General features: G+C 54.6%; 11 protein-coding genes across 11 annotated transcripts; 5 read left to right on the top strand and 6 right to left on the bottom strand.

The window, feature by feature from the left end:
* Window positions 1-933: 933 nt before the first annotated feature.
* PG985_001114 (uncharacterized protein) lies at window positions 934-1,880 on the top strand (the record flags this gene model as incomplete). Its single annotated transcript, XM_066820883.1, has 2 exons — window positions 934-1,016; window positions 1,094-1,880. 2 exons carry the CDS (start codon window positions 934-936, stop codon window positions 1,878-1,880), a joined length of 870 nt encoding a protein of 289 aa, XP_066691762.1.
* Window positions 1,881-2,424: 544 nt separating this feature from the next.
* PG985_001113 (uncharacterized protein) lies at window positions 2,425-2,726 on the bottom strand (the record flags this gene model as incomplete). The annotated part of the gene is made up of 2 exons (XM_066820882.1): window positions 2,425-2,514; window positions 2,586-2,726. The coding sequence occupies 2 exons, from the start codon at window positions 2,724-2,726 to the stop codon at window positions 2,425-2,427; spliced, it is 231 nt and encodes a 76-aa protein (XP_066691761.1).
* A 1,164-nt stretch (window positions 2,727-3,890) lies between these two features.
* PG985_001112 (uncharacterized protein) lies at window positions 3,891-5,285 on the top strand (the record flags this gene model as incomplete). The annotated part of the gene is made up of 2 exons (XM_066820881.1): window positions 3,891-4,286; window positions 4,374-5,285. 2 exons carry the CDS (start codon window positions 3,891-3,893, stop codon window positions 5,283-5,285), a joined length of 1,308 nt encoding a protein of 435 aa, XP_066691760.1.
* Window positions 5,286-5,765: 480 nt separating this feature from the next.
* PG985_001111 (uncharacterized protein) lies at window positions 5,766-8,179 on the bottom strand (the record flags this gene model as incomplete). Its single annotated transcript, XM_066820880.1, has 3 exons — window positions 5,766-7,353; window positions 7,417-7,829; window positions 7,886-8,179. 3 exons carry the CDS (start codon window positions 8,177-8,179, stop codon window positions 5,766-5,768), a joined length of 2,295 nt encoding a protein of 764 aa, XP_066691759.1.
* Window positions 8,180-9,349: 1,170 nt separating this feature from the next.
* Window positions 9,350-11,144, top strand: PG985_001110 (Cytochrome P450 monooxygenase ATR2; the record flags this gene model as incomplete). Its single annotated transcript, XM_066820879.1, has 6 exons — window positions 9,350-9,599; window positions 9,650-9,738; window positions 9,791-9,875; window positions 9,927-10,595; window positions 10,651-10,915; window positions 10,964-11,144. 6 exons carry the CDS (start codon window positions 9,350-9,352, stop codon window positions 11,142-11,144), a joined length of 1,539 nt encoding a protein of 512 aa, XP_066691758.1.
* A 278-nt stretch (window positions 11,145-11,422) lies between these two features.
* PG985_001109 (uncharacterized protein) lies at window positions 11,423-12,178 on the bottom strand (the record flags this gene model as incomplete). Its single annotated transcript, XM_066820878.1, has 1 exon — window positions 11,423-12,178. The coding sequence occupies one exon, from the start codon at window positions 12,176-12,178 to the stop codon at window positions 11,423-11,425; it is 756 nt and encodes a 251-aa protein (XP_066691757.1).
* Window positions 12,179-12,906: 728 nt separating this feature from the next.
* On the top strand, window positions 12,907-14,590 carry PG985_001108 (uncharacterized protein; the record flags this gene model as incomplete). Its single annotated transcript, XM_066820877.1, has 3 exons — window positions 12,907-12,921; window positions 13,375-14,413; window positions 14,574-14,590. The coding sequence occupies 3 exons, from the start codon at window positions 12,907-12,909 to the stop codon at window positions 14,588-14,590; spliced, it is 1,071 nt and encodes a 356-aa protein (XP_066691756.1).
* A 2,064-nt stretch (window positions 14,591-16,654) lies between these two features.
* Window positions 16,655-17,660, bottom strand: PG985_001107 (uncharacterized protein; the record flags this gene model as incomplete). The annotated part of the gene is made up of 2 exons (XM_066820876.1): window positions 16,655-17,257; window positions 17,325-17,660. The coding sequence occupies 2 exons, from the start codon at window positions 17,658-17,660 to the stop codon at window positions 16,655-16,657; spliced, it is 939 nt and encodes a 312-aa protein (XP_066691755.1).
* A 748-nt stretch (window positions 17,661-18,408) lies between these two features.
* Window positions 18,409-18,840, top strand: PG985_001106 (uncharacterized protein; the record flags this gene model as incomplete). Its single annotated transcript, XM_066820875.1, has 1 exon — window positions 18,409-18,840. One exon carries the CDS (start codon window positions 18,409-18,411, stop codon window positions 18,838-18,840), a length of 432 nt encoding a protein of 143 aa, XP_066691754.1.
* Window positions 18,841-19,760: 920 nt separating this feature from the next.
* PG985_001105 (uncharacterized protein) lies at window positions 19,761-21,517 on the bottom strand (the record flags this gene model as incomplete). The annotated part of the gene is made up of 3 exons (XM_066820874.1): window positions 19,761-20,330; window positions 20,518-21,369; window positions 21,428-21,517. The coding sequence occupies 3 exons, from the start codon at window positions 21,515-21,517 to the stop codon at window positions 19,761-19,763; spliced, it is 1,512 nt and encodes a 503-aa protein (XP_066691753.1).
* A 1,972-nt stretch (window positions 21,518-23,489) lies between these two features.
* On the bottom strand, window positions 23,490-24,501 carry PG985_001104 (uncharacterized protein; the record flags this gene model as incomplete). The annotated part of the gene is made up of 2 exons (XM_066820873.1): window positions 23,490-24,407; window positions 24,469-24,501. The coding sequence occupies 2 exons, from the start codon at window positions 24,499-24,501 to the stop codon at window positions 23,490-23,492; spliced, it is 951 nt and encodes a 316-aa protein (XP_066691752.1).
* Window positions 24,502-24,601: the final 100 nt, after the last annotated feature.

Here is a 24,601-nt window from a genome sequence, read left to right as displayed (position 1 = left end):
AATTATTGAATATGAGCCGATTCGCAAGCTGTAATGGTTCTAGAAATCACATGCAAATGTTGGAAGTACGTGTAGATATAGATGGCCGCGTGGAGTGGCACAGGGGAAACGCGTCTGAAAGGTGGCGCTGCAAAGGTTCAACTTGTCAGGCGGGTGGCGGTCCGGCCAGTAGTCCGGCTCCAAACCTACCTGCCTCGTACTTACATACATGTAATTACTAGAGATATGTAAGACAAAAAGGGGGAGAAGATACATAGGCTGGCATTACTACATGAGATTGATTGATTGATTGATTGACATGATCGAGATGGAACTTTGGTGTCGGCAAAGGCTGACTGGCACAGCCACGCAGTTTGCGAATGGTAGCGGGGCAGATTGGGGAGGGAGCTTACATAGAGGGAGCTTAGAGGGAGCTTAGAGGGAGCTTGGAGGGAGCTTACAGCGGGCACTACGCAAGCAGCGAAGAGGAGATGAATCCACTCTTGAAAGAGGCAGCCACAGAAAGACATTTGGAGCTGCGGGAAATGACGTGGTTGTCTCCCAAAAGTTTGCCCCTCTTTGCGACATGCCAATGCCAAGCATCACAGCCCGTCGCAGCACTCCAAAGCAAGGTTATGGGCAGGCATGGGCTACAGTCTATGCAAATTAGGGGGTAAGAGGGACAAGAGGGACAAGGGAAAGAACGAGGGCTGTCCACCGTGCTGCATTCAATAATACCGGATACATAAATAAGTAGAGAGGTAGCTAGCTAGCTGGCCTTTGACTGGAATAAAACAAAAACAACAGATACCCCCCTTCCATCATTCTCGACTCCTCCCCACATACCATACCAATCCTCTTTCTCCCAACTCACCTGTTACCGCTCTTCAGTCAATCCACCAACCAAACATACACAAACACTCCCCAACTAAACAGTACTACCACATTCCCAAGATGGCGCCCAACACCACTGTCAACGTCCGCAACATCTCCTCGAGCACCTCGGAGAAGGAGATTAAGGACTTCTTCGCCTTCTGGTAAGTTCATACTGCCAACTTCTACGCCGGGTTTTCTCTCGTCGCCAAGTTTCAAATGCTAACTCGCGCTCCCACAGCGGCAAGATCACCGATCTGAAGGTTACTACCGATGCCAACGGTACTCAGGATGCCACCGTCATCTTCGAGAAGGAGACTGCTGCCAAGACGGCCCAGCTCCTGAACAACACCCAGCTCGGTGGCTCGCAAATTGAGGTCATTGCTGAGGGCGCTAAGAACGACGACACTGCCTACACCACAAATGCCGATCGCGACAGCGACGAGATCACCCAAGAGGAGAAGCCCCGCAGCCGTATCCTGGCCGAGTACCTCGCCCACGGCTACGTGGTCGGCGATGCCGCCCTCCAGCGCGGTATCGAGCTCGACCAGCAGCACGGAGTCACCAACCGCTTCATGACGACGCTCCAGAACCTCGACAACAAGTACCACGCCACCGAGAAGGCCAAGGCCACCGACCAGTCCTACAACATCACCCAGCGCGCTAGCAGCCTGATCTTCGGACTCGGTTCGTACTTCGAGAAGGCGGCGAACACCCCGACCGGCAAGAAGCTGGTCGACTTCTACACCATCGGCTCGCGTCAAGTCCAGGACATCCACGCCGAGGCCCGCCGCCTGGCGGACCTAAAGAAGGAGAACCACGGAGGCAGCGCCTACAAGGCCTCTGGCCTGGAGCGTGTCTTTGGCAAGGAGCAGCAGACTGCCGCCGCTGGTGCCGCAGGTACCACGGGCGCTACCGACTCTACCGGTGTTGCTCAGCCTGGCCCCAAGGCTGGCACCGCGGAGTCGACACCTCTGGACCCTACTGGCCCTATTCCCACCAAGGAGCCTGGTTCTGAGAAGGCATAAGCGAGCAATAGGTAGTAGTGGTTCCTGCGTGCCTACATTAGTTTAGTTGTCTTGATTCCCACAACGTTCTGCAATGAAATTACGACTTTTTATACCATCTGATTTTGAGTTCTCGACTGTGACCATTTCCGAACTAGTACAACATGTTCTGTTGCCTTCATTCCGCAGTGACTTCACAAGCTTTGCTTCCCCTTCAAAGCTGACTTGTTGCATTGTTGTATTACCTCTTCTAAAGGTATCCCACTACGTCACCTAAATGCTACATAGTCATTTTCAACCGAAATTACATTGCGTTGAGAAATCGAGAGTTCAGACCAGTTTGCATAATGCCAATTGTTCAGGTAAAGGTTCACATGTCTGAAAAGTGCAATTTTGGGGAAGTCATAAACTTCTATTCTTGATCATGGGAATCTATTAACAGGTTTGATTTTCCTGTGTCGTCGTAAACATCGTGATCGTTGCGATGTGCCATGTTTTCTATCACGCACGGCTAGTATCCTTCCTCATGCATTCTTCTTTGGTTTGTTGATTGACATCCTGTGGTTTAGGACGACTTGGTACTGGGCTCAGTCGTCTTGCTGAACTTGGCCTCAACGGCGTCATCGAGAGCGCCCTTGGGGTTGGAAGAAAGACCCTACAAGAGTAGATTGTTAGCATTTGTAGCCACTTGGGGGTCATGTGTGGAAGGTGGAGGCGGTGACATACGGAGAGCTGGTCGTTCATCTCGTTCTTCTTGGCACCAGAGTCGACCTGGTCGGTACCCTTGCCGGAGCCGGGAGCATCCTGCTGCTGGCGACCGGACTGGGTCTCAGGGGGAGGGGATTGGCGGCCTTGTTGAGCAGACATTGTGATGTGGTGTTTTGTTTTTGGTGGGCTGTGTTGTTTCGATGGTTAGCTGGACGAACAAGCAATACGCGACGAGTCGAGACCGGAGCTGGACAAGTCAAGAGACATGACTTACAATTGGTTGGTAGGGGTGTAGTGTAGTAGTTTGATGAGAGAGGTAGGTGAAGAATTGTTTGGTATGGAAAATGACGAGAACTAGAGAGAGCTCGATGCTTTAGGACCTTGGGTTAAATACGTGTATTTCAATACATGCAAACGGATTATGTACAGCACTTCTTTTCTTCCTTCCGTGCCCCTCCTTTTCTTTCCTGCCTGGTTCTCGCGCTCAGTAAGGCAAGCGAATCAAGGCGGTCGTAACGCGCTTGTTTCGTTGACATGCAACATGCCGCAGCTCTTTTCCCATAGAATCTGCCCCTCGAGATCGATACTTGACATCAGATCGAGACTTAATGAAGTCATGGGCTCCATACTTTGAAGCTGCAGGAGGGACTTCGGCCCCATACGTCATACCTGCCAGCAGTCGTTATCGGAATGCAGGTACTGGAGCCCGGAGCTTTCAGCCCGAGCATAAGCCACAACAGCGATAAGCCACCCATGTGCTGATGTGCTTTGATTGAGGCTGGTAAAGCTCATTCCCAACCCCGCATCGCCTCTTCCCTTTACCAGCGCATTCTGCAGTGGGGAAGTGCTATGCGACCACTAAACGCGTCCCATTCCTCCAGGGACCAGCCAGCAAACAACGCGGAACGAAACGAGGGGTGTATCAACAACGACTGAACAATACCTAACATACGGCATAGCATAAAGCTGTTGTTGTCGTACGAGCGATGCAGCCTCAAGGGAGAGCGTGAGGCTTCATTTGGTACAAAGTCGGTATTCTATGATTCTGTTACTTTTATTCCACGCCAGTCAGTCCAGAGTGACTCGTTGCCTGCTTGCACAAGCATTATTTTGCCCAATCCCCAATCGTCCATGACTGTGATAGGATAGCCCCAAACTCCCAGCCTCATCAAATGTCAACGAGGTTAGATCGAGAAGGTCGAACGAACCATTGAACCATAGAACCAACGGGCTTGGTTGTCTAGCTCGCCCAGGGCTGTCTGTCGTCCGCAAACACAATCAAGCATCCACAAACACCTCCTGCCAGCCTGCATTCCTCTAATCATGCCCGACATCAACTCCATCCCGGCGTCCCCCTATGCCACCCCACGTCGCACTTCAGCAACGCAACTGCCACAACAACACCAGCCCGGCGCATCTGCATCTGCATCCCACCCACAGCAACACACGGGCGCTTCAGGGGCAGCATCGCCAGAGCTCAACATTCTGCCCTCCAACCAACAGACGTACCACCAGAGAACAGCCTCTACATCTCTGCCTTCCCCACCGCTTCCTGCTTCATCATCCAATCCCTCAGCTCTCCCAATGGCCATGCCACCGCCCCCAGCACCGGCGACGCGACAAGACCCTGCGGAGGCGGGCCCTGGCCCGATCCGTCACCCGCGTCCCTTGACCGCTGCTGAACTTCACCAGCAGTTAGAACAGGAGCAGGAGTTATTGGTATGTTTTGTTGCGACAGTGCCATGCACCTGCAACCATGCTGCCGCGAACGGATGGGCCGATTGACTGACACAACCCGTACTTTAGGTCAACCGACTCACTCGAGACCTCACCATCCTGCGTGCACAGCAGAACTCCTCGGTTGTCTCCAATACCTCGTCCACCTCGGCCTCTGCATCGGTTGATCAGCCCCAGACCTCCTTTGTCGACACCCACCTGATGTCGGGGCCTGGCTTCCCTCTCCCAACCACCAGCTCCGATAGACGACACCAGCGAACGAGCTCTAGCACGAGCACGCGCAGTCTCAGCCATGCCGCCGCCGCGGGCTCGGCTACGGGCCCACTATCCGCGGTGCACTCGGGAGGCGGCGCTTCAGCTCTCGAGGCAGCCCGCAACCCCCGCAGCACTGCCATGTCCATGTCCCGCCAGAACAGCACGACTTCGCACCGCAGCACATCGCGCAACCACTCACCAAACCCGTTTTCGCGGCATGACCCCGAGCACATCGGCTCCTTCACGAGCACCAGTGGCGGCTACTTCCCGCGCCGGCAGATCTCGACCCATGGCAGCGTGGCCGCCACACCGGGATCCGAGCTCTCTCCGGGATTGATGCCTGCCACGCTGCGCTACGAAGAGACTGCGCATTATCGTCAGGAGCTTGAGGCGGCCAAGCGTGAGAACGAGAACCTCAAGCGCCGGATCAAGGATCTCGAGAAAGTGGTCCGAGAACGACGCGAGAGCGATGCTTCGGCAGGTGAACGGACCAGGAGCGAGAGTGTGAGCACAACCACGAGCGGGGTTGGTATCAGTGGGGCAACCGGCGTGGGCGGCGGCGGTACGGGCATCGCCGGCGGGCGTAGACCTGCCGGAGGCACTGGTATGGAGAGGGCTTTCAGCAGCCTGAGCGTCACCGGCAGCGTTGGTGTTGGCGTTCCGGAAGAGGAACTCCGCGTTGGCGAGAGCGCTGCTAGTCAAGGCCTCGGTCAAGAAGGCAAATAAACGAAGCCCTTTAGGTCGTACGTACGACCCTTGAACATTACGGGGCCAAAAGTAGGGGCATACGACGCATGTGGCCGGCCGAGAGCATGCATATCATGGCATAGCTCCTCTGGGTGGCTATTGGCTCGTATTCCCTGGCGACTATAAATGCTCGCGGTCTTTTTCTTGTTATCCGAGAGCATTTCTTCTTATCGAGCCGGAGTATGGTTGATTTGGGACACCGGCGTAAGCAGACAGTTATGAATGAAAATGACGACAACATGATACAGTCGATCGGGTCGCGTATATACTTTCTGGCTAGATGAACCTAACCTCTAAATGAGTGCGGCTGTTTCTGTTACTAGACTGATGTTTTGCGTTGTTTACAGCTCCATGACCTGCGATATACATACATAGAAAGCTCGCATAACCATTTTTAAACGCATGCAGTATGATCCCTAAGTCAACATAGGGGGTTAACTACTATCCCATGGTATACTACTATGTCCCCTTGTACTCGTCCCCGATCCAGTCCGACGTCTGCATCTCCTCTTCAGGCTCAAACCCGACGAGGATCCGCCAGGCCAACTTGGCCGCGTCGTCGCACTGCCCCGCCGCCCCGGCGCGGCCGAGGGCCAGGTTCGCGTCGCGGGCGTGCCGGAGCGCCTTGGCCGCCTCGAACGTGGCGATGCCGACGGGCTCCCGGTCGAAGACGGCCCAGTCCTGCTCGCCCGTCCCCGCTGGCTGCAGGAACCCAAAGTTCCTCAGCACCTGCGCGGCCCACTTGAGCGTCTTCGCGTGGTTTCGCGTCGCGCGGTACGCCGTCAGCAGCCACATGGTCGGCCAGACGAGGGCGAGGCGCGGCAGGGTCCCGTAGACTTGTTCCTCGTGCAGGTCCTCGAGTTTTCGCGTCAGCTTCTCCACCGTCCGCAGGACCGAGTGCGGCGGTGCGAGCGTGGTTTTGCTGTTGGTGTTACTGCCCCTTTTTCTCAGGCCCTCCTTCTCCTCCTGCTTCCGGATCACGCCCGCGATCTCCTGGAGCACGTCGCGCCGCCTCGCTTGCTGCTGGGCGCTCGACTCGGCCTCGGCGGCGCAGAGCCGGCACCCGCACGCGAAACCCCACGAGGCCACGAACTGCCGGGCCCGGGACTCGGGCAGGGCGCGGGGCGGCAGGTAGACGTGGGTGATTTCGTCGCCGGCGTGGATGGGCTCGGTCGCGACCGAAAGCAGGAGGTCGCCCAGGAACGAGCGCGCGCTGTTCGGCCAGCAGGCATGGTTGGCGCGCGCGGCGCGCGGCCACATGCCCCGGGCCATGCCGTCGCGCTCCAGGGACCAGACCGGGCTCGCCGCGGCGGACGAGTTGTGCGGGCCCATGAAGCAGTTGGCGCGGCGGATCGCCTCAAGCAGGAAGACGTCGACCACAGGGGCGCCGTCGACCATGTCGAGCGACCGTCCACTGTTGCTGCTGCTGTTGCTCGAGTTGTAGGACCCGCTGTGTAGATGCAGAATCTCCTGATGCAGCGAGGGGTTCGTGCTGCAGGCCTCGACGAGCTTGACGTACAGGGCCGCGCCGTTGTGCTTGACGTTGTACTCGTTGGGGAGACACACGGCCTTCTCACAGAAGATTAGCTCGCCCACGGCGATATCGCAAGTCGCAAACAGGCCGCGGCCGTGGATGGTCGAGTCGCGGACCTCGGTCTTGCGCACGAAGCTTGCGGCATCGAGGTGGATGTTGCGGCGGTTGACGGCGGCGCACAGGGCGCTGAAGTCGAAACCGCCTTCTTGCGACTCTCGGACGCGGGCCTGGCACCGGTCGCGCTCTTTCTGGAGGACCGCCTCAGAGGGGCTCTTCGCAAGGGCCGACTCGAGATGCTCCAGGCTATCCTCGTATCGTTGGAGCTGGTAGCACGCCTTTGCCGCCACCAGATATGCTTTCCAGTCGTTCGTAGTGCCATTTCTCGACGCCAGGGCGTCGGCAATGGCGTCATCGTAGCATTTTAACGAGAGATGAAGGCGAGCCCTCTTACCCAACACGTTGGCCATGGCTGTCTCATCGCCCTTAACCATCAGATCCAATGCGCGGGAGTAGCTGCCAGGATTGTAAGCGTCTCAAGCTGGCCGGTTACCCACCATCGCAGTTAATGCAACTCACCATCTCACTGCATCCGGCAAACTTCTACCGATGAAAGACTCGTCTCCTTTCCTCACCCATGTAGTTGGCGCCTCCTCCACCTGCCCTTCGTTCGCTCTGCGAAAGTAGTCTGGCACTAACGGATGTCCATCGTCCAGCAATACGATGTCAGATGGATGGTCGACGCAGATCATGAAATCACCATCGCCGTTAAACTGGTAATAGGGCTCCTTGATAGCCACGATCGAGCCTTCCGGTAGGGCCGATAGAATCGAGGCTTCATTTTGATTGTATATTGCCAGTTTGTCTGCATCCCCTGTCTCGTCCTCCACGATCGCCACGATGCCGGCCCCTGGGTAATGCTCCGTGATCGTCCTCAGGACTAAAACCTTATCCTCATGGTGCGTCTCCACCAGCAGATCCTTCAGGTAGAGCTAGACTTGTCGTTAGTATCTCTGACTTGCCCATCGCAATCTGAACGAATAGCTACCTTTTCCAGATCCAGGACAGGCTTTGTGGAAGGTGGATAGGCCAGAGACAGTGAAATCTTCTTCACCGGCCTTGGGCCCTTGCTGTCTTTGCCCAGCTTCTTCAACTCGGCGTTGTGGACAAGGACAAGCCGTTCCCTGGGGACATGGTTCGGCGCCGGCTTGCCACTTAGAGCAGATGCTTTCTCCAGATACTCGAGCGAGATATTTGGGTCCAGGTCGAGTAAAGCGGCCCCTGACCCCTCAGCCAAGGCTGGGTCGACGCCGGCCATATCCTCTCCCTCGGTACGATCCATTATTCCCCTGGGACTGCAACCTAAGCCTGTCGTCAACTGATGAAAGAAAAAGTAACCGAGCGACTGGCAAAGGGACATAAACCCTCTTTATCCCATCGCATTTGATGTAATGCCATATTGACTGCATACAGACTCGACAATGACACCTGTTCCTATGTACGATACTGATGTTGGAGGAAGCATGCACCCAGGGGTATATTGCCTGATTACCGGGCTGGGTATTGCCTCCAAGATCCAACAGAATCCAATCCCCTCGCCGATGTGGGGTACCTACCCTGTCGCATCTCGGAACAACACCATCCATCGACTTTCTAAGCGAAAGGGGGCCTATGTAAACGTATCGACAATGTATCGCGATGTACCGAGATGCGGTCAGCATCTTAATGCAATGGTCGTCTAGATTCATTGGCTGTACGAGCCCCCACCTGTATAACGTTCGCTTATTTGTAGCCGGCATCGACGCGGTAGTCGATATTGCTGTGACGACTAATAGGCAGCAGCAACCCGCTCTCCAAAAGGGGGCTTCGCGCTATGTGTTTTTTTGGCTACCGGGTCAGGCAGGCATCCGTGGTTCTCGAGCATGGCTGTTGCGTGGCTGTCCACTAAGGACTAGGGACGCAATGAAACATTACGCCGAGCCACCCAACCAGCAACGGCTCGCCAATCGCGTACCGACAATATATTTTATGCCGCCCAGAAAACCAAACGAGAAACGGCTGGTCGCGTTTGCTTTTTTATGGGTGATGACCTCTTGACGTAGTATAGAGCCACATGGGGCCGCCACTACTGGGGTAGATTGGCGACGCGATTGGTTCGGGATTGAGGATCCCTAGTATATGCGGAGCGATGTTCCCCAAACTTCAAGGCCCCTCCCTGCGGATCATCACACTTGGAGCTGCTCGGCTTTCATAATTCCACTTTGGCCCGTTGGGCACCCGAGAGAATTATTCAAATATATCCCCAGTGTCATATTGAAACAATGCACAATTCGGGTTCGGGCGTTCCACCGTGTCCGACGAAAGATCGTGGAGAAACGACCCAGGCCTTCGTCGTGCTTAAATATCAAGGCCCACGCCCCCAGTATTCAACCCCCTGATCTCTATATCCTCACAGCTGCGACTCCAAATTGGCTGCTGTTCACTAGAATCAGATTCCCTGAAAAGTATCACCATGGAGGTAGAGCAGATGTCCCAGATCCTCTTAGACCGACTTCCGGTGTTGGTCTCGGTGGCTCTATTCACCATCACCGTTTATGCCGTATCCAGTCTTTGGAATGGAAAGAATGCCATACCCCTGCTTGGCGCGGAGTATGGCAATGCCGCACAGCGTCGTAAGGATTATATGACGGGCGCCGCGAAACTATACCAGAAGGGATATGACATTTTTAGGCATCAGGTGTATCGGATGACCACATTGAATGGTAAGAACCCAGAAACCAAGCCATTCATCTCGCTCGCTGACACGACGTAGGGGAACGTCTTATCGTCCCCCCGGAAGCCCTGGAAGAGTTGAGGAAGATGCCAGACGATGTGGTCAACAATAGCATAGGACTGAACCTTGTACGTTGCTTGCACAGATCTAGATAGCGTATGGTTGCTGATGTCCCCCCAGGAAGTTGAGTCCAAGTACACAGGGTTGGTCACCGATTCCGGATTCGCGGCCCACATGGTCCGGTCCGACCTTACAAGAAATCTTAGTGAGTATCCGTGGACTTCTCCTCGAGAGCCTAGCTAATGTCTGCCCGTAGACCGCATCAACCCTGGGTTGGCTGCCGAGGCAGAGCAAACAGTCCAGGAAGTATTTGGCCCTTGCGATGACTGGACTTCCCAAGTGGCTTTCACCCAACTCCTGCGCGTCGTGGCTATCGTATCAGGTCGTATCTTCCTGGGACCCGAGCTTTGTCGCCGCGAGGAATACATCTACGCCAGCACAACGTACACTGTCGACTTGTTCAAGGCTGTCAGGAAGCTGAAGAGCTGGCACTCATCCCTGAGGCCGATTGCGCAGTATTTCATCCCTGAGCTCAAAACAGTGTTTGAACATCGTCGCAAGGCCAGAGCCTTCTTGTCGCCCATCATCCAGGAAAGAAAGGAGGCGATGAAGAATGGCAGCGACCTCCCAGATGACATGCTCCAGTGGATGATGAACAAGGCCGAAGCCAACGGCGTCAGTGACGATCAACTGGCTCAGCTGCAGCTTGATCTTAGTCTGGCTGCAATCCACACGACAACCATGGCCGTGACTGATTTACTATGCGATGTTGTGATTCGGCCCGACCTGGTTGATGAGCTCCGAGCCGAGATCAAACGAGTGCTGGATGATCATGACGGAGTCGCGACAACCCATGCGCTCTATGAGATGAAGTTGCTTGACAGCGTAATGAGAGAATCGCAGCGGTGGAACCCGATTTCTCAAGGTAAGTTCTCGCACATCCCCGAAGGCGGAGTCGTAGCTGATTCGCATATCCATAGTTCGTTTCCCGCGCTACATGACAAAGCCTGTCACGTTGAAGGACGGGACGCAGATCCCCTCCGGCATCTTCATCGAGACGGCGATAGGCCCGGTCAACCAGGACCCGAAGCTGTACCCCGAGCCTGGTGTCTTCGACCCGCATCGTTTCCATGACCTGCGTAATGCGACAAAGCCGGACCCTATCAACTACAAGACCAGAGAGCAGTACCAGTTTGTGACGGTGACCAAGGAGAACATGGCTTTTGGTTATGGCAAGCATGCTTGGTAAGTGTTGAGCCCGGGCAATCTGAGAAGCCCTGCTAATGAGTACAGCCCTGGTCGATTCTTTGCCGCAAATGAGATCAAACTCATCATGGTTCACATTCTGCTCCAGTATGACCTGAGAATGCCGGATGGAGCAACCGAAAGGTATTCGCGGTTTGCCCACGGAGCCACGGAGACCCCGAATCCCACGAACAAGATCGAATTCAGGAGGGTCCAATCCACGAGCTAGAGATGATTCTCTGCCTGGTGTTGACCGTTGCATTTCTTAAAGTGACCTTGGAAAGGGCTGTTGTGAACCCACAAAGCAAAGGAAATGGGTTCTGAAAGATTATCTCATGCTAGCCCTTGGATGCGGAAAGGAGAAACCTGGGTGTTTCTGTCAGGAATAATGTTCAAGATTGCGAATAACGGTGCTGGGCGTGGCCAGTTTGTGCCGAGCAGCGAAGAGTGTTGGGCAAACTCAGAGAGCCTCCCTGTATAAGCCATGTCACTAGTACAATCAATTGATCAAGTTATCGGCACTTTGGCCATGTCTCCCGAGTTCTCATTACCGTCAGTGGCTGCCTGTGTCGGACCTTCAAAAGCGGCGGCAGTAAACAGCGGCTTCTGCGGTTCGACACCCTCGGCGCTGCGGACTTTGATGTGTGGATTCCGTCGCAGCCAATGTGCCACCCGTTGCCTACCGAGGGTCTTGTCGGCTCCATTCTTCTGCATCACTCTGTTGGCCAGGTCGTAGATGTCTTCTTTCAACGGCGGAAAGCCAAGTTCGCATTGGGCGCCTGCCCATTGCGCCAGGAGCTGCTCTTGGTTCATCGTCAGCTTTGCCGTCTCCTTTTTCAAGGCCCTGGGATTGTGGCCTCGAATCCTCGCGTTGAGTATGGTAAAGGGAACACCAAACTGCTTGGGAGCTTGGGACGTTCCCGTGCCGACCTCGATGGCCAGCATGGCTCTGGCTATATCATCTGCGGTCCAGGTGATCCGGGTATATACTCGTCCTCGGCCTCCCCGCTGCTGGCTAATCAGCGGTGGGGGGCTAGGGCGGTTCCCACCGAGCCTGTCAGCAAGAGAGGTCTTGGGAACATTGAATAACTTGGCCGCTTTCCGTAGTGAAATGCCGTCTTGGCGTACGGCATGAATAGCTCGCTCAAAATCTTCGGCATTGTAGGATCTATATCGACGTTTACTCGTCTTGGCTGATGGGAGGGCTTCGGTAGGAGCCTCATTAATGCGGTCTTTGGGCCAATTCTCTAAGCCGCCCTCCATCGAACTGAGCGAAACCTGGAAATCAGTGAATGGAAGCAAGAACGTAGCGCTTAGCTAAGACGCCGAGGTGAACCCTGTAGTCATCGGGTCAATAGGCTCCAATGTGTAAGATTTGGGACAGTTCCAGAAGAAAAGAAGACTGTCCGAATTACCAGATTCTCCTCTCACTAAATTTAGGCACTTCCTTAGTCAGGGAGTGGCTAGAGTGGGGGGTTAGACCTGGTGCCTGGGTGCTATGTAACTGTGCCCCTCCCAGGCAGCTGGGGGCAGGTAACATTGAACCACACTCGGGGCCCAGCAAACTGGGCCGCTAAAACATGATGAACATCCTTCTGTAGCGGGCCGCTAAAGGTTCATGGGGACGACCCCGGCCGCGACTTCAATCCTTCCAGCGGCAGAGATGCTTATTTTCAGCACACGACATCATTTGTTGAACTCGATATTTTGTTCTTTACAAAATCTTCTACTTTAATACGGTCCCAATTAGCTCTCCTATTTATGCTATTGCTTGATTTTTCTATTTAATAACTGGGCCTGCCATGTCATTAAGTACTTTAATGTCAGTACTTAGCTTACTACATGTTAGACGCAGATGGGCGCAGTGAACATAGGGCTGACTCCTCGGGGAACGCGACCACGTCAGCTTAGGTATGACACGTGGTGGCATGCTTCATCCTTGTGTGCCTGAATCGTTCTGTTCTACTAATGCGAGAAAGCATGTACGACATATGCTCAAAGCATTGGTAAGTGTGGGTTCGCGACTTGGAGAAACATTGGCTTTGGAAGCCTTTGGTCCAACATGTGCCTCCGGTTCTACAACCTCTCTACCATGGTAGACGTCGTGTTGAGCCAATGCACCGAAACTTAAAAATGTCTTCTGCGTGTTTGGCCACCATAGATCCCTGAAGCGAAAGGCTCTAGCAAGTCACGAATATAGCCAACTAGCAATAACTAAATATACTCTTGAACAGTCACGTAACTGGGCTGCTACACAACGTGACACGTTTGACGAAACAAGTGTATAACCTAATACTATAACCTGACCGACGATATCTTTAAATGGCATAATGACGAAAACCCCCAATTAATGGTCTGTGAAGACTTGATATCTAACTGCTCGACAACGCCCTCCCCACCATTTCCTTTGTAGCGATGAATTGGCGGCATCGTCAACGAGGCCACCCCTGATCGCGTAGCCCTTGTCGCCCGTGTGGGTGTCATCGAGCTCCCTTTCACTGTTGATCAGCGCCGCCCTATGCGGTTGCTTCCCGTGCCTGTCGAAGACGGCGCGCTACGGTCCCCTCACGTCGGCGACCCTGAGAGCGAGGTTGGGGCTTAGCAGCAGTGCCGAGAGGCCCCTCCGCAACGCGGGATCCATCGACCTGTCGAGAGTTGATATCGGTCTCGGCAATAACTCGAGAGCCGTCCACCTGTCGGGAGTCGATGCCTTCGGACTCTCCAACACGGGACCCATCCCTCTGTCGAGCACCAATGCTGTTCTCGACGGGGATGGAAGAGGCATCAACTTGACGAGCATTGATGTCGGTTTCGCCAACGCGGGATGCGTCAACTTGTCTGGTATCAAGGCTGCCATCCTCCGCAACACGAGATCCGTCAACCTGTCGGGCATCCACGACAGACTCATCCGAGATCCGGGAGCCATCGACCTGTCGAGCGTCGACACCTGCCTCGCTGGTGACCCGAGATCCATCAACCTGTCTGGCTTCAAGGCTATCACTCTCGGCAATGCGCTGTCCGTCAACCTGTCGGGCATTTATTTCGGTTTCGCTAAGGCGGGACCCATCGACCTGTCGGTCTTCGATGGCAACATCAGATGGGAGACGAGAGCCGTCGACTTGTCGGGAGTCCACGGTTGCGTCGATAACACGAGACCCGTCTACCTGGCGGGAGTCGATGTTCATGTCAGAGACGCGAGAGCCATCAACCTGCCTCGAGTCGATGGTGGTGGGATCAGAGACGTGAGAGCCATCGACCTGCCTCGAATCGATGACCGTATCCGCGACTCGAGAGCCATCGACTTGTCTGGAGTCGATGGTCGGGTCAGAGATACGGGAGCCATCGACCTGCCGGGAGTCGATGACTGTGTCGGAGACGCGAGATCCGTCGACTTGTCTAGAGTCGATGGATGTGTCAACCACGCGGGAGCCGTCAACCTGGGCTGCCACGAGGGGGGGGAGAAGAGAGGAGGAGAAGGCAAGGAGGCCAACGAGCTGAGTAAGTCGGGTCATATTGAGTGCTTTGGATAATCTCTACTAAGAACTCTTTTGTGTGATATACGAGATTCTAGTGGATGGAAGGGCCTGGTAGATGATGTGTGTTTGCTGTCGTGATATTCCCCACGGATTGGAATCGGGTGACAAACGCCCCTTTATAGAACCAGCGGCTCGCTAGCTGGCTGGCTGCCTACCTTCATGCTCGCGTGGTCGTTCGCTCGCTTTCTCGCCCACCCAGCCAGTCACGTACTCACTCAACACCGTCCTGTGGGACCGACAAGGAGCCGCCTACGTTACTCCCACTCCCCTTTTTCCACGACCAACCCACATATCGGAAGGTGTCTCGTACCGGATATCCAACCGTACGTAAGCTGCGAGCGGTTCCTTCCTGAGTGGCTCTGCTGCAGAGAGCATGGAAGTCTTGCTGCAGGTAGGCAGGACAGGACCAGAGTACGGGAAGCGGGACAGGGTGGGTGGCTCAGTTGCTGACCGACATCTCTCTCTCTCTGTCTCTCTTAGACGAGTCATCCTGTGATGCTGACGGTATCGTTTCATTCGTTTCTTTACATCCGGGCTGAGCACCGGGACACCGAGACTTCGGCGGGCCAATCCCGTCGTATTGGGTACTTTTTCCCTTAGTGGTAAGCCTGCTGCGGGCCTGTCTGGAACGCACCCCTGGCGGTGGTGCTGCTGCTGGACCCGTTATCTCTTGGGTATGCCACTTGTAAGGCTGATAGCGTGGTCCAGCATACCGACTAGACGATACCCTGGCCGCCTGGGTTCGAGGGCGAAAAGGCGGGCGGCCGGGTCACACAGTCAGCATCTGACACTCGCGCGTCGTATTTCCAACCCACGCACCGTAACGGGCAGGCCGTTATCCGCCAATCATTCAGCTCAAGGATAGGGTGTGTGACCTGAGCAATTGTTCGAGGCTTCTGCAAGATCCCGCTTTGGGATTCGAGTAAAACCAATATTACTGCGTTCTGGCTGGCTAAATTTGTATACCGGGGCCCACAACCCCTGTGCTCACTCTTGTAGTAAGACCATAGCCCCCACTCTTCCACCCTTCCTTTACCGTCGTCGTCAGGCAACAAGGGCGAGTCTTAGACTGGATACGCTTCAATGCCAGGCTGCCAGGCTTTTGGCTTCTTTGCTCCCCCAGCTTATGCCCCGGAACGAGGGCTCATTGGATGCAATACTCAATACTGCCTATGACATAAGTCATCACTTGTGCTCTCATGACCGAATTGTACGCCTTGGACCCTCTACATTGCTTGCATGGCCTCTTTCGCAATGACTCCTCGTCAATGCAAGCGAGCCCAAGTGGTAAAAACAATTATGTCACACAGTGGTACAATACATTGGTCTTGGAATTTCTTATGTTTTACACAATGCTCGCCTCAAATGCACAGAGTATCTCGGAGTACCGAAAAATGAATATATTTGTCCTATGATACGGATGTAGGCATCGCATGATACAATCCGCGCGTATTTTGACCACATGAAGTGCCCAGAAATCCGTCACCTAAAGGGCGGTCCCGGTCGCGATCCCCGGGGAAGGCTGCCAGACATTAGCCGGTAGCATTGCAGGATGACGCAGCACCTGCTTCCCCAATTGCTGGTAAGGGCACTATGGTGCATGAACACATCATGGTGTTTATGTCCAATCGGATCGGCGAGGCCCTTCACTTGCTTGGACCAAACCGTCGGGCCGCAATATCAAACTCATGTAGGACCAACAAGCTCGTTGCAAATCCAGCCAGCGCTGGCCTCCTCGGAGATGGTTTCCCTTAAAGAAAGCAGCTCTTTGCATGAGATACGCAGTGGTAGGGTGACACAGCTGGCATCCTCCAACCGGTTACGTCGCTGGAAAGCATCATCTCCGTGGCCTGGACATCCGACAAAGGCGGTTCGATTTCGATTCGGTGAGCCCCAAGTCACGATCGCGTACAACAACTCTCGATTGTTTCAGTGTCGGAGCTCCTGCCGAATCAGGCAGCATAAGCTGAATAAGATCTTTTCTGTCCATTAATTTTCCATCATCTCGTTGCAACCAGCTGCCAGCGCCAAACTATGCTGAACTGCCTCCAACGCCGTGCCATTTTCCCGAGCCGGGTACCGTCCAAAAGAACCGACTTCCAATTTTGCTCCGTGGTTTCGAGTCTAACGAGTCTATCGAGCATATGCAACCGGCCAATTCAGCTCGCTAGGTGGGGGCCGTGAGTGCCTGCGAAGGCGAGTTTTATAACACACCAGCAGCCTTGCTCAGAGTGCCGCTGCCGCGGCTGCTGAAAATCCCCATGAGACCGAACCCTACATAAAACAGAAATAGGGGGTAAGCAACCAATCCTCGCATACTGCTCATGCGCCCAACTGCACAGAACATGCCACTGGCGCTTCCCGTGCACCAACTGATGGCAATAAAAGTCAATGCATAGCCGAATGGGTTGTCCATGGGCATCACGATACCAATCAGGCTGGTGGCCACCAGAGGCAGCAGGCAGTAACCGAGTACGCTTGCGCTTCTCGGGAAGGTAAGAGTCGAGCTCAAGTGGTCTTTTCCGTCCACCCCCGATGATGTGACGCCTGGGTAGCCCTCGGCGGATGAGTATGCCGGAACAGGTGTGGGAGAAGTCGTTGATCCGTCAGGCGACATGAGCGAGAGGATGGTGTGTAGTGCCATGGAGCCCATCAGGGCCAGGCCATAAATGTAACCGAAGTGAACCTTTCCGCTTACTAGCAGGAAGATGCCGAATAGGAAGAAGAAGAGGATTGGGCCGGCTAGGTCGGAGTCGTCCATGATGTGCTGGTCTATCCGGGCGAAAGGGTTGAGGACTGCGAGTGTCTATGGGCCAATCGTTAGCATCGACATGAAGAGAGACCAGGCAGAACGATGGTTGTGCATGACGTACCTTTCTCTGGATGTGGCCAAAATTGACACCAAGCTCTTCCAACAGCGGCGGTTCGTTGTCGTATCCTTCTGTCGAGAAAGCGGCTAGCCAGCCAGTTCGAAGTCCTCCTTGTTCGCCCATGCGCCCACTGACACCAGGGGCACTTGCACCGCCAAAGCCCCCAAAACTTGGGGTACCCCCTGGTGCACCGTATCCATATCCCGACGGCTGCGCTGCTGCATGGTTCTGAATTCCCGGCGAGTACGACGAAGGGTAGAACTGTAGATTCTGGGCTGCTGCGCCGCCGGCTCCGGCGCCGAACTGGTTGGGCGGAGGCGCGCCGTAGTTGTAGGACATTGTTTCTGACGGATCGTATCGAGTTGAGAGTCGGATCGGTGGTTGGAGAATGCGCCTGGGCCCAAGGTTGGGATAAGAAAAAGACGTTGTTGTCAAATGAGAGGCGTTAAGAAAATAATAGAAGTAAAAGTCCGACGAAGACGTGAAGAAGGGACGATAGAGTGGTCGGAGATGGGGTGGTTGCCTGTAGAATCAATCTGGCTTCACCAAAATTGCAGGCTTCCTCAAACCAAACCTTAGCAATTGAACTTCGAGAGCTGCCACTGAGCTTCACCGTTGGCTCCTTGCCTGTGGACGTGGTGGACGTGGGCGCAACCAAGCAAGCGTGGGCGGCTGAAAATGTCCGTGCGCCCGTGACCTGGCTTCTTTGGAAGGGTCGGTTTGCTGCATACCCCGATACATACATAACCCGGGGGTGCTTTGTCGTTAAAGGGATTTGCAGCAACGCCATCGGGGATGGCGATTTTTCCGACCGACTAAAAACTTCCCTGTCACTGCCGGTCCGGAACCTCTCTCTGCGCATTCTCATAGAGCACCGAGCTGCTTTTGCCAATTGTTATAGGCAATCTGAGGGCAACCTCCCATCCCTTGCGACGACACATCGGTTCTGCCGCGCCCGCAATTCCGCCCCGCCAACGGCCGCTATTTAACTGCTCGGCTGCCCCTCGGCTGTTGATCTGCATACCTTCAATATGGTAAGATTTACTCGGATCCCGGCGCATGCGATTCCGGGCCTTTGTCTAACGAGATGAACCCACAGGCGCATCGTCTCATAACACAAGTCGTCATCGTCGGCTCGCGGGTGCTCGGCCGCGCCTTCTCCGAAGCCTTCAAGCAGGCCCAGGCCTCCTCCAACTATGCGCGGTCCCAAGCCAAGCTGAACCCGAACGGCACCGGCGCCACATCCATGGGCACCGGCATGACGCTCGACGAGGCCTGCAAGATCCTGAACGTCAAGCCGCCGCAGGGGGGCAAGGCGAACATTGAGGAGGTCATGGACCGCTTCAAGCGCTTATTTGACGCCAACGACCCTCAGAAGGGCGGAAGCTTCTATCTCCAGAGCAAGGTGTTACGGGCGCGGGAACGAATCGAATCCGAAGTGCGGCCGGCAATGGAGAAGGCAGCACAAGAGGCCGAGGTCAAAGAGGGATTCAAGCCCAAGGTGTACAAGGACCGATAGTTCAAGCGGCGCGACTGCCAATCGGCGTTTAATGCGCTCATAAAAGAAAGGAAAACACCAAGCTGCCGGCAACAGCAGACGTGGGCCGAAGCGCAAATAATGGCGGCTTCGAAGCCCTAACGACACATCTTCACTCGACTGGCATGGCCTGGCGTTATTTGGTATGGGCATTATGGAATTCATGTGTCATTGGGATAGACGACAAAAAAAGAACCGTGTATAAGTATAATCTGTGTATATCATCTGACACCACGACATAGCGAACTTAGAGAGCGTGTGCGTATTTGCATCTCGCCACTCCTAATGAGACTATGGCTTCCGTGCTACCTCCTATTACAAACAGAGGATCGTCCAATATGGATCATGTCCATGACAACAGGTTGATTCAGGGGACTACTAGGATCGCATGGCGTGACGCCAGGTAGAGAAGTGCGATATCGCAGATGCGATTGGCAAGTAAGTAGGCTCGAACTTCGTCGTTATTTTCTGCCCAGACATGTCTACATGAACGTACATTCGCCAAAGTAAAATTTCGGGTAAGACCGGGTTAGCTGACCTCTTCTTTCTCAGCACGCTCGTTCACACCTAGCCACTCTTTGCAATGCAATTGAACAACTCTCGTTTATCTAGGTTTCTATCAAATTATGAAAGGTGCTGTCTGTGTATTAGAAAGAGCTCATGAGCTGTATCTCTGTTCAGAGGGGTTAATTACATGTATATGAGAGAGTTGTATAAGAGATGTATGCGGATGAGTGGTCACACAGGGAAAATGCAGTATTATGAAAGGATAGAGGGGTATTTCCACCACTTCGGCCAGGCATCGAGCATGGTCTCGAGATCACCAAGTCAGAACGATGTAAACAGAAAAATGTTTTCCAATGGGACGTTTGGTAACAACAGCCCAGGGGCGGCTTGTCAGCTTAGTCCCGAGTGGCAGGTCTCCCATCTGCCACCCAGGGTCTCTCCGGCCGCGTGCCCAGGTCGATGCTCTGCCAGCGCGCGCCGTAGAGCTCGTGGCCCGACCCCAGGCTCGGGATCAGCGTGCGCGGGCTCGCCGGGTCCGAGGGCGACATGAAGCTCTCCTGGCTGCCCCGGAAAGTCCGTCGCACGAACACAGGACGGCCGGCTCTTCCTCCTACTCCGTCTCCTCCCACTGATGACTGGCCACTCTCGCGCTGCCCAGACGACGATCTCTGCTGGGGTGACCCGCCGCCGCCGCCGCCGCCACCCCATAGGCTTTGGGGGTCCTTCCCGCCCAGCGTTAAGCTCAGGTCCGGCGTGCCCCATCGCCGGAAGTTGTCCGAGTACCGCGTCAGCTCTCCGAGACTGTCCTCGCTATGCGTGCTCAGGATCGGCTTGGTGTCCGGGCCCTTCAGGCCGAGGCCCTGATGGGGTCGAGGCGAGTTCATGAGACTCTTGAGACTCAGGGGGCGTCGGGGTGCGACGGTTACATTGTCTCGAGCCCCTATTGGACGTGTTGGCGGCGGCAGCTGCGTTTGTGATAGCATCCTCGGGCGATAGCGTCTTGGAAGCCCGCCTGGTTTTGTTGTGTCGCGCATCGGTCATGATGGGACTGCTGATGCTGATGTTGTTATTGTTGTTGTTATTGTTGTTGCTCCGGCGGCCCTCCCGGGGGCTCGCGGGCTGGTCTTGCCAGGAATAGCCATGGAAGCTCACCACCGTGAGGTTAAAGCTGCCGGTGCTTCGTCGCGGTTCAGGGAACACGGATGGCCACATCTTCGACATGATGGGTCTTGCCATCGGCACGCTCGCGCATATGATGGCCGTGTCGCACTCGATGACCGTCATACAGAAGAACGCCAGCGTGTTGGATGGCTGTGTCCCGGCGGACGGACTGAAGTCTTTATGCAGGCTCAGCCATAGCCGTATGATACTCGCGGCCATCTCGAAGACGCCAAGCGATAGGATGGCGAAGATGGCGATCTTGCGTCGAATGGGCAAATGTAGCTTGTAGATCGTCGGCAGGATTATGATTATCAGCCAGGCATCCGTGGCCGTATGTGTAGAGGAACTGATGATAAGTAACGGAGCAAACTCGACACAGGCCATGGGCCGTCCCAATACTTGCACTTCCCCGGAATAACATTGCAAACCACTCATGGCCGTGAGGGGTATGGCCAGCCCTACGATCAGGCCAATAGTCGCCCACGTCAAGGCCGTCATGGCCGGCTTACTCTTGAACATGCGCAGGTAAAATGACCCGATGGACAGTTTTGCAAAACACAAAGCCAGCTGATAGAGGATGAGGCCCAGGTACGACCGCAACAGATACGTCACCATCGGGCTCTTGTGTGTCACGTCCACGGGCGACGGGAGGTGAAGTGCGAGACTGTAGGCTGTGCAGATGCCGGTCGACCAGATCCAGGAGATGACCATGAGTGTGTCGTCGACGAACCACCTCCGTAAGCAGTGAAGCCTCGACGCGATCCGTAGCACGAGGAAAACGGTACAGATGACGTGCGTGATGATGATCCCGGAGAATGCGCCGATGGCAGCTCGGCTGTCCCCCTTTTCAACATGTTAGCCTGCCACAGGCAAGAAGGGGCTATTCTTGGATGATACTCACTAGGTCATTATTCATATCACCTTCCACGCCGCGTACATGTCTTGTCATCGACAGGTCTTGCGTCATACAGGGAGGCAAATCAACTCCCATATTGACCAAACCGCTCAGTGAAGATGACCTTTTCTTGCCTCTACATGTGGCTTGATTTGGTGTAGTGGGAATTTCAGATTCCGCGAATCCTGATTCGAGGACAAAAAGATATAGACCGGAATAGTTTATTCATGTTGTTGATGAGTTGGAAACTGGAAGCAACCACATACAAAGCAGTCTTTGCATATACAGAAAGTCAATGACACATTCCATATAATTCTTTTTCAAACACCTGACATCTAGTTTACGTATGTTGTGGTGTCCCATCAGCACAACCTGGCCTTTGGCTGGCCAACATTTCTCAACGGAGCGCCCCGGATCTGCCCAACTGGGCATCACCGACCAAAGGCATAGTCTAGATTTAGCCCCCAAGGCGGCTTATCAATAGGCGAGCGATGTGGTTGTTGGATCTCTCCACACTGGTACGAGATGCCCTGGCAGCGCCAAGACGGTACCTGGGCCTTTGAGCCAGTCAGGGGCCGTGTTGGAGAATACGAGACTATAGCTTCTAAAAGACGGGTTATATCAATTTAACCGTGCAGCAACCCCCGCATTTGCCTGCTCAATACGCAAGCTATCAAAGGGTTGCTTAATTTGAAGATCCCTGATGCAACTGCTAATTCGGTTAGGCTGCATAGTAACTGAAGACACCCGTTGAGCTGTCCGTGTTTCACATATCAACCCCATAATGCCATACAATGGCCAGGAACTGAGCGGGCTGGAAAAAGGCGGCGGCCCAGCCGCGGAATTGAAACACATCCACCTAATGCAGGTCATTCCTATGCAGAAACGCATGCTTGGTTATCTGCAGTATCATTTTTAATAAGACCTCGCGAGATATGGTGTGCACCGCAAGGCTGCTAATAACCTGTGTAGGGACGGTTTCCGGCCCGTAAATCCGTAGGTATGTGTGTTTTTACATGACAACGACACGCGTGCATCACTTGCTGTGCTCATCGAAATACCCAGGTGCAAACTGAACCAGTAACCAAGGGACAACCAGCGAGTTTTTCAACTCTCGCATCCAGTAACTCAAAGAATCCAGTTTTCGGATGAATCACTTGATTGTTCTACCAGGGAAGCTCAGTATATATCGAAAAAAGAACTTGTTACTCGATCCAGGGGCGAAACACCCGACTGCCACAAGCTCTGAACATTGTAATCTGCATCTGCCCACCTTTCATCCCATAATGTCTTAAATGGGTCTGGGCAACTCAAGCTGATGTGGTCTGGTGTTTCCACAAGACGGTGTCCCATCTTCAAAATTCGGGCTATGACAGGCTGCAGTTGTTATCTAAATCTTCGAGACACGAAGATGTAAATTCCAAGTAATCCTGATAGCGAGACCGATCAGATACTCCTCTGGCTGAAAATGCTCTTCCTTACGTTTCATCTCGGGCAAAAGTTATCGATGTTTCATCCGTTTTGGCCCGGCGGAATGGTCTGATCAAGCATCGCTGTCTGGCACAACATAATGCAAATAACCGGCTGCCATTATGCTCGCCTGTTTACTTCTCGTCTTACTGATAGCACGCACGGGAAGTCTGACTCACGTGGCCTAGCCCTTGTGGACATCACGGCTACAGGTAGATTACAGTGACACATGTCCATGACGTGATCTTGTCCAGGCAAGAAGATGTCTGGTTTCATGAGGTGCAATATCAAGAGGCTTGGGTCAACACTAAGTCATCCATATGTCAGACCAACCCCTTTTTCAGCCGCCTGCTCAAATCAGCTTTCTGACACTAACCCTATCATGTGGTTCATTTGTGCGGTCTGTACGAGGTTCACCAGTATTTTTTACTTTGAAAAGGCCGGCTATGTGTAAAGCGAAACTCGTCTTAATCGTAGAATATCCGAAAACAAGGCATGAACATAATCCCATAGCAAATTAACCGACTGCTCTTTTATTGCAAAAGTCCATCTAGAGACTGCCCTCCCCTCCTCGCCGCTCCACGACCTCCCATTCTCCCTAGTATTTATCATCCTTCCTCCCAATCGCCAGCTTGGTGAACTCGTCCATCTCCTCCAACGGCAACCCCAACAGCCCGTTATGTAGCCCGTGCCGCTTCTCGTAGGCGCCGTCGTCGTTGGGGAAGAAGTTGCGCGTGTACATGGCCTGGACGAACCCGCCCTGGTTCCCGTCCTGCATCATCTGCAGCCCCCGCGCGTAGCGCTCGGCCGACCCCTCGCGGTTGATCTTCCAGTCCTCGACTTTGGTGCCCGTGACGCGCAGCGCGCATTCCAGCATGTCCTGCTGGCTGACGCAGAACGACGAGATGAAGACGAAGCCGTTGCGGAAGTCGGCGAGGCTCCCCTTCTTCTCTCCCTCCGTCGGCAGGGCCAGTAGCCGCGCCACCGCCCGGCCAACCTGCGGGAACGTCGAGGTGTTGATCTTCTGGGTCCCCTCGTCGAACAAGGTCAAGGAGCGTTCGGCGAAGTCGAAGCCGTAGCGCAGCGGGGAGCCGCCCAGACTAAAGTCGTACCAGAAGCCGCAGACGACGCCGATCCAGCTGCTGACGCCCCTTTCCTCGATGCGCTTGCGGGCGGCGCGGCTCGGGGGCCCGACGAAGGAGCCGTCGGCGAGCGCCTCGGTGGTCTGGTCGAGCCCCCACTCGTTGGGCAGGATCCAGCGGACGCCGGCGTCGGCGGCCGCGTCGATAAGCTTGAGCTGCGAGTCTTTGGGGGCCCGGACGCTCATGGTGATGATAAGGACGTCCTGCCCCCTCAGGGCAGCGACGAGGGAGTCGTGGTCGGCATAGTCCACCTTTGCGCCCTTGACGCCCTCGGGGATGGTGGCGGTGCTATTTTGGCGGGTGATGGCAGTCACTTGGTGCTTGCCGGCTTTGAGAAGCTCGTCCACGATGTAGGAGCCCACGGTTCCAGTAACCTATCATGGTCTGGTCAGTTTTGAGTCCACTGGGTCCTTTCTCTGCTCGGGACCAACTTACACCAACAATAGCAATATTCTTGACGTGGGCCATAGTGTTAGGTTCCTGACTGCGGTGATAGAGGATATGGTGTGGTTAAGAACAGTGGTTGACGTAATAAGGACAGTGATGCACAGTTAGTCAGACAGTAGGT

Source organism: Apiospora marii (assembly GCF_038362585.1).
Source record: "Apiospora marii strain CBS 49790 chromosome Unknown utg000001l_segment0_segment0, whole genome shotgun sequence".
Classification (NCBI taxonomy): Eukaryota; Fungi; Ascomycota; class Sordariomycetes; order Amphisphaeriales; family Apiosporaceae; genus Apiospora; species Apiospora marii.
This window is presented reverse-complemented; position numbering and strand designations above follow the sequence as displayed.